At 41.4% G+C, this 7,757-nt stretch overlaps 1 protein-coding gene across 1 annotated transcript; it reads left to right on the plus strand.

Moving 5' to 3' along the window:
* The first annotated feature begins 768 nt into the window (after positions 1-768).
* sh3bgrl3 (SH3 domain binding glutamate-rich protein like 3) lies at positions 769-7,511 on the plus strand. Its single transcript, XM_083925732.1, has 3 exons — positions 769-880; positions 3,874-4,041; positions 5,313-7,511. The coding sequence occupies exons 1-3, from the start codon at positions 836-838 to the stop codon at positions 5,376-5,378; spliced, it is 279 nt and encodes a 92-aa protein (XP_083781858.1). The 5' UTR covers positions 769-835; the 3' UTR covers positions 5,379-7,511.
* The last annotated feature ends 246 nt before the right edge of the window (positions 7,512-7,757 follow it).

Consider the following 7,757-nt stretch of genomic DNA (forward strand, 5'->3'; position numbering starts at 1 on the left):
TGGAGAATGAGCAGAACACCGCCATCTAGTGTCTCAAGATCGTAGCAGCAACAACAAAATATAATTAAAAGCAGTTGCGTTGCCTGGTTCGTCAGACCTGGTCCAGTAGCCTACGGGAGACCGAAGTCTGTTTGAGTCTGTATTGTATCACCAATGAGTTTAAATGACCGTTAGCGTTAGCTGTTACAGCTAAGTAAGCATGACAGTTAGCTTACCGATCAAGGAGAAGCGTAGCCATTTGGGCGTAGGTTTGAATGGCGCTCCTCTCCTTTCTCTCAGTCCATGGAGTGAATGCTTGGCCTATATTGACTCTGGTTTTTGCCCGTCTCCGCTCACTCAGCTGCTGGGACAAATAACGCCCCCTTCACTGAGGCTCCCAAGCAGTTGCAGGATTGGCAAACTCCATTTCACCCAGTGCAAGCCTACTGTAGCTGCACCCAACAACAGACAGCCCTGGCAACCAGCAACGGCCAACGCTATTGGCTGCTACAATTTAAACAGAACGTAACAGAAAGTCATTGTCAAACCCAGCAAAAATAAATAAATTAAATATAAATTCAGACTAAATTACTAAATTTTTTTTATGGAAAAGCAATACATTCATTCTGCACCCCTCAAAACGCCCCGTGTGTGTATTTTTTTTTTAATATAGCTTTTCATAAATATTTTACATATTCAACCTTTAATAATGCATAATGCAATTTGCAATGCAACAGAACAAGGACTTTTATTTTGAAAACCTAGTCAAATTTCCTTAGTCCTGAATCATGATCTGATCAGCTTGACGCGAGCGCATACACAAAGGGAGCGGAAGGAACGGGCAGGACCTGCAGCTATGGGGATCAAACTGTACTACACGACCGTTACTGCCTCGCGAACGGTGAGTCAAGCGGCCGTAACGCAATGAATGTAACGTTATGTTTGTGTGCCCAGCTCCGGTGGCAGCGGATAACAATGCCCCGTCCATCAGACACACCCAGCAGCCCGTTACTAACAGCTTCCTCTTTACTAACGGTGCAGTGGGCCTGTGGCACTCGGCGCCCCTTCCTGTCTGTATTGTCATTTCAGCATAACCAGGTTGTTAGCCTAATGAAGGTACACCTGTAAATAAACCAAAATATCAAGGCCGGACCAGGAAGCACATTTCCATCTCGTTTCATGTCACCTTGCTACGTTGGAAGGTGTTTTTTTTATTTTTTTTTACCAAGCGTGTTTGGCTTTCTAATGTTGCAGAAAGTTATCGTGGACACACCGGCCGTATTAGTGCTCTTAAACAGTATTCCTCATGTTAAACAGTAACCCCGCCATAGTGTCATTTTGGTCCACAATGCCGACCGCTAGCTAACTGCAGCGACCATCCGCGTCCTATGCTGAGAGCTGTACGCCAAACTTAATGTAAAAAACGGCCGGTTTGTATTCGCCATGGTTATGGTAAATACAAACTGTAATGTTACGCTTTACATTTCAAACTATATGTATTTGTTGTTTCTGCATACACCGAATCCACTAAACGGCAAAGGACAGCACATCTGCTCCATCTTCCTGTTCCAGTTACTGTAGGCTGGTGGTGCTGGAGAAGCAGCACTAAAATGTGAAAAGTAGAGGTGATGTCTGCAGGCATCATTAAAGTCACACTATAAAAACACAACATCCCTTGTAGAAATCCTTTCTTCTGAAAACAGTGTGTGGCATGGCAGTGGGATTAACATCTGGTACTCGTTAGTGTGAGGAATTCGTGTAGTCAGAAAGTTCTGTGACGTGCACCAGTTTTTAACCCTCAGTTTTACTCATGTGCAGTAACGCTGCCGGGTGATCGGCTGGTTTCTGGTTTGCTGTTGAAGCCCTTAGAGAAAGATATTGATTGTTATATATTTTTTATTTCTACTAGAACATATTTACATGCTTTAATGTTCAAAAGACTATTTTTCGCCGTTTTAGTGCCTGTCTCTTTAAGCCCCCCCTCCCGAAAAAGCCCGGTGTGCTCTGATTGGCCGGCGTTTACGGGTCTTCCTCATCTGCACTGTCAATAATAGTATAGTTGTGACTAGGGGTGGGGTGGGGGTAGATTCTTAGATGTATCATAACACGGACGTGGAAGATTCCGAATCGATCCACAAATGTCAACAAAAGTTGATTTTCTAAATGTTAATTTATTAACATTGTTAAGTATTGTTTAGGATACCCTTAAGGCGGAACTTGGAAATGTGGAAGTGCGGCGCCCCGGATGGTCTGTGGCGTTGCAAAAAACAGAGACACGACACAGAAATCCGACCAGTGTGTCAGAACTGGTTAAAAAATGTTTTAAATGGCTGTCACCATTTAAATTTTTTTTAATGGTGACAACGAGGCAGATGTTCATGCATTCAGGTTTTATTATGGTGAAGTGTTTACTAATGCCACAAGACAAGCAGTGCAGCGTTTTCTCGTGGCTCGGCATGGCTTAACGTTACTTTATAGGGCATCGGTACAGGCTGTGGTAGGGACGCAAACATAGGAGGACATTTTTGTAATAAAGAACATTTCCACGTTTCTGCTAAGAGCACAATACATTTCCCAGCAAACTGTTTCTATCTCAAAGTTTCAGAAGACACCGACAAATGAATGAGATGGAGGGGGGAAGTGTTTATTTCCTGGTTAGTTGACACATTTGACACACTGACACCCTCTGCATTAAAAGCTAGTCTTCCACCCATCTCGGATAAGGTGAGGCAAATTGCTAGAACTTTAATTGCCAAGGATTTGTGCCTGTGCTACATTGTCCCGTCTCGAAGATATTTTACTGACACATCGAACCCCACACACTATAGCAAGACCAAAAATGAAGTCATGGAATTTCTATAGAAAGCAGGAAGGATAGCTTCAATATGTGATGGACATCCTTTGTCACAGAAGCTTATGTCCCCGTAACTGTTCATTTTATCACAACTAGCGTCTCATGTGCTCCTAATGAGACTGTTCAGAATATGCTGACGTCTGTATTAATCTACTACAAGAATGCTGCTACAGGCAGGTTTACCTTTTCTGTAAGTTCTTTGCGGTGCAGGGACATATTCTGGCAGATGTAACCTTCCACTTCAATTGTCACATCACTTCTATTTGTTTTTATTAATAAAATGTATTTGTAGTAAATTCCTTTTAAGTTATTACTTATACTTTTCTAAGAAAAGTAGTAACAGTGTAAAAAAATAAATTCTCTATAGAAAAAATGTCTCCCTTTTGAAAATATTGTTCAGTTTTAGTTACTTTGTCAACTGCTCATAACTTTGATCTTTACAAGCTTTTAACTGCTGAGTCTGCGAAAGCATTTCCTCTTTTCAGCTTAAGAACACGACACACAGGCCTTACGACACTTGTGTGTGGCCAGCTAAATGCCAGCTTGTGTGTTTCCCAGTCAGTCCTGTGCTTAGGTGTGGTCACTTTTACGAAACCCCCTCCCAACTTCCTCATTCGTCCACAAAGATAGCAGAGCGTTGACTATTAATCATCACCCAAGAGCCAGATAAAGCCCCTGCTTTTTAAAGGCACAGCCTCAAAAAGTGCTTGAATCATGTAGTTTTTTTTTCTGTCACAGGACTATGCCTTTAAAAATGTCGAAATGTCCCTGCTCTTGAGGTGAAATACTATCACAGGGTTTAGTTGAACAGTCAAGTTGTTTGATGACTTTCATATGCTTATTAACCATCACACTGATGGCCATCAATGATGGTCCTGTCAAGTAAATGTACTTAATGAAAGCAGGATTTGTATTGTGGTTGCAAATATCTCTATAGATGATATCTATGTAGATGATATTCTTAGGGTTTTATGAATTGACTGGTTCCTAGTGGTTATGCTGGGGTTGAGTACATTTCCCTGCTGTTGTTGTTTTTTTAGGTGAAATCTCAACAGGCAGAAGTGATCCGAATCCTTGAGAGTAAAAGCATCCAGTACGAGCTCATCGACATCTCTGTGGGCGGGGAGCTTCGTGAAGAAATGAGAAGCAAAGCAGGGAACCCCGCCGCAGTCCCTCCGCAGCTTTTCAATGAAGACCAGTACTGCGGGGTGAGGATACTTGCCATATTATTATTTATATCTTTTAGTTTGTCTGCAGCTCCTCTCAGCTTTATAGTGAGTTTGAGCTTATTTTTTTAGCTTCCTGGCTAAAACTTTACTGTTGTGGTTCACTCTCACTGCTCCTATGGCATTGTTCAGCAGCAGCAGAGAAAAAGCTGTAAAAACACACGTTACACTACCTGCCCAGCACCAAACGACAAGCAGACACAGTTGTCTGGTGAACATAGTGGAGCAGCTAAAGAGACACATATTTCCCTCAGGAGTTTGTTGAAAGATTAAAGAAAGATGCTTTATTAATCGATCAACAAAAAGCAATTTTACACAATCTTCCCATGTTCTTCGTAGACACCACACTCCACACGTGCATTTTTTTTTGATCACAGAGCAGTCATCATGCAGGGTCAGCCATAGTAGGCTACGGTGCCCCTGGAGCAGTTTGGGGGGTTCGGTGTATGGCTCCAGAGGCAAACTGGCACTCCATACTTGGTCATACATGGTCCATTGGGGGACTTGAGCCGGCAGCTCTCCAGCTCCAAAGCCAATTCCCCACAGACTTAGCCACTACTGCCCCCGGTTGAGACCAAAAATAGAGTGAAAGAGAGTGAATATTGGACTTGCATTCCTCAAATGGTCAGAAACACCACTCCGTACGGATGATTATGTTGTGAAGTTCACCATGTCAACTTTAAAGAGATATGTGTGTCATGGCAGTGTGTGCAGGTGAACTGCGTTTGGGTTCCCAGGAAACCCTGTTCATCTGCACACACTGCCATGACACAGAGCTGGATTAAAATTGGTCTATGCTTCAAATCACTCTCTTTCACTCTGTTTTTGGTCTCAACCTGGGCTTCAAGATCACAGCTGGATTAATATAAGTAAAGTATCCCTTTAAAATGTCATAATGTGTTTTCTTACAGCTTGTTTCTGCTGCACACAAGTGGCCAAAACAATTATTGCAGGCTTTAATACCACATCTGGCATGATCCAGAACTAGTGTTCACGCTGATATCTTAAAGAAACGTGTCATATTGTGCCCAGAAATGTAACCAATAACTGTTAGTTGATTTGAAAGTGATATGAAATCTATGCACTCCTATGGTTTCAGTGATGAAATGGCAACTCTGTTTAAGCTCTCTGTTCACATAAATTACAAGCTACCTAAAGTTATAAGCATTTAGCTCATTATCCTTATCTGTTGCCTATTCAGAGACTATACAGCTGTTTTCTGGTTTTCTCACTGACACTCTTCCTCTCCACAGGACTATGAAATGTTTTCTGAGGCGGTGGAAGCAGATACAGTGGACCAATTTCTGAAACTGGCGTGAGGAGACAGAGTGTAATTCTCCATCTTAACCCCATTCCCCCAACTACCTACCCAAACAACCACCCACCCACCCACCCGGTGCCCTCACGGAGGCCCTTTATCCAGTCTCTCTGCACCACTGGCAGTATCCACTCACTTTCAATGCCATAATGAAGAATGCCAAATATCCTTTATCTAACGAATCAGAAGACACACATTCCCCCTACTGCACCATTGTTTTGTTCTGTTCTTTCCTTTTGATTTCTTTTAAACGTCTTACTAAGTGTTACTAAGTGCTCCTAGTCCACTAGGAGTGTCTAAATGTGCGGTAATTAGGTCGACTAATCTTGGACGCGGCCACATGATCGCTGGAGATTAAACTAATCCGCTGGATGACAACAGTCAACCCAGAATCATCCCGATCCTCTGCAGACCAAACACACAATCATCACTCAGTCTTAACTACCGTGTCGTCTTTTTTTCTGTAGCCTTCAAGTTCCCATGTTCATGACTGCACACTATTTGTACTTTGCATGGACGCAAGTCCACAAGAAAGTAGCAAGGACTGTAATGTCCTTAAACCCAATTAATTCTTAGTTATAGCAGCTAAAAGATGGCATGGACAACTTTATGTCATTTTGGTCCATTGGTCACCTTACATCATATATGACAAGAGATTTGGTTCTTATAAATTCATATTACTTTACTTACCACACACTTGTACCTGTCTGTGACAAATTAAAGGTACCCTGTTGCGTTTTTTTAAAACAAACAAAAGTTAAGTTTCCATTAAGACAACTTTTCGTTGAGGTGTACCAAACTTGTTGAGTGCATTTCCTGATTTAAAAAAAGGTTTTAAAACATGCGTTGTTTACATCCACATGTATGTTTGCTAGCATGCAGCCTCCTTCCTCTCGGTCTCTTTGAACACATTGCTACTCTTCTTTGTGTGTTACTGCCTCTAACTGTCAGTCTGTGTAGCATGAAACTGTGTGTATTGCCTATTTAAGACATAAACAAAACAGGCACCTACTTGTAAAAACATTGGTGTATAAAGGTGTATTTTTCAGTGTGGATAAAATCTGAAAAATCCATATAATCAGACAATTTTATTTGCCGTGCCCCCTGTAGGTGGAAAGTATCAAAACATGTTTAATATGGGAACCAAATGCTCTCATGACATATGTGACAATGGTCACCAATGGGCCAACAAAGGTTTGTAATCAGTGGTCGGACATTTCAGTAGTTGGCTGCTTAATTTTAGCACCCGGTGGAGCAGGTTGAACACGTTTCTTAATTTCACATTTGGTGCCAATATATATCTGTAATATCTGTAATGCGCTTTGCGGGTGGATTTTCACTGTAGTATTAGCACTTACCTGCCATCTTCTACGTTTTCCACGATCTGTATAACTTGGAAACTTTCTTTCTGGCACCGATGGGTGCTCTGTATCGCCGACTGACAAGGCAAAAAAGACGGCAAACATTTAGAAGGGAGCGTTTCTCATGGATTTAAATGATTACACTGAAAAGATGTGAATCTTCTAGCTTCCAACCACGTAGCTGTTCATTCCTCGGTTTGATTTCTGTTGCAGTTACACTGACTGTCCTGGGCATGAAGATGCAGTAATGTGACTATGCACTGAAACTCTGCCTTATTCTCAATACAGACATAAAGGTCAAAGCTGGTGGGTTTAGATTGACCTGACTCTGTCTTACTAGCCTTAGGACCACTCACCACATGGGAAATATGAAGGCTTCACTTATTTGCTCTTTTATGTATGCGATATGATTTAGTTATATATCATGTTCATGTTTTGGGTTGCTTGTCTTTTTTTGAATCAAGAACAACATTGTTTCCCTCTCTTACTCGTATCATCTGTCAGACCCCCCTGCTTTCAAATTTGTGTTGTTACAGTCTGATGTCCCCAGTAATGACAGCCTTCACACACAATGTTTGTGCACTGATTTGTAAGTCGATGGTTATAGATGTTTGCCGGTTATTGCTGTATATTCACTATGAGTCGTGTTTTAGACATTCCATGTCTCTCTGAACTCCTGCTTTGCTTTTGGACCAATTCCCCTTGGCCAAAAAAAGAAGAAAATAGGGAATAAAATGCTGTTGTCTTCCAAGAAGATTATGAAAAGTGATTTATGGGTGAAAAAATAATAAAATGGAGTTGAATCTACCTGTCTGGATCTATTATTAATTCATCCATGGGACTTACCTTAAACTTTAAACCAGAAAAAAAGTATGCCTAAATCAACTCTGGCATCTTGAAAGTCTGATCAAACTTAATTCAAATGTGTCATTTTCTATCCATAGTCCTCACTTTAATGCGGATTTTTACAGGATAGTGTGGCCTCATTTCTAATTTGCAAGTGTAGCAGAATATTCTGA

Source organism: Echiichthys vipera (genome assembly GCF_963691815.1).
Source record: "Echiichthys vipera genome assembly, chromosome: 13".
Lineage (NCBI taxonomy): Eukaryota > Metazoa > Chordata > Actinopteri > Perciformes > Trachinidae > Echiichthys > Echiichthys vipera.

Excerpts from the sequence above, each read along its gene's own strand:
- sh3bgrl3 (XM_083925732.1), top strand. The coding sequence starts at position 836 with ATGGGGATCAAACTGTACTACACGACCGTTACTGCCTCGCGAACG. Across the intron at positions 881-3,873 it reads CCGTTACTGCCTCGCGAACG|GTGAAATCTCAACAGGCAGA; the intron begins GTGAGTCAAGCG and ends TTGTTTTTTTAG. Across the intron at positions 4,042-5,312 it reads ATGAAGACCAGTACTGCGGG|GACTATGAAATGTTTTCTGA; the intron begins GTGAGGATACTT and ends TCCTCTCCACAG.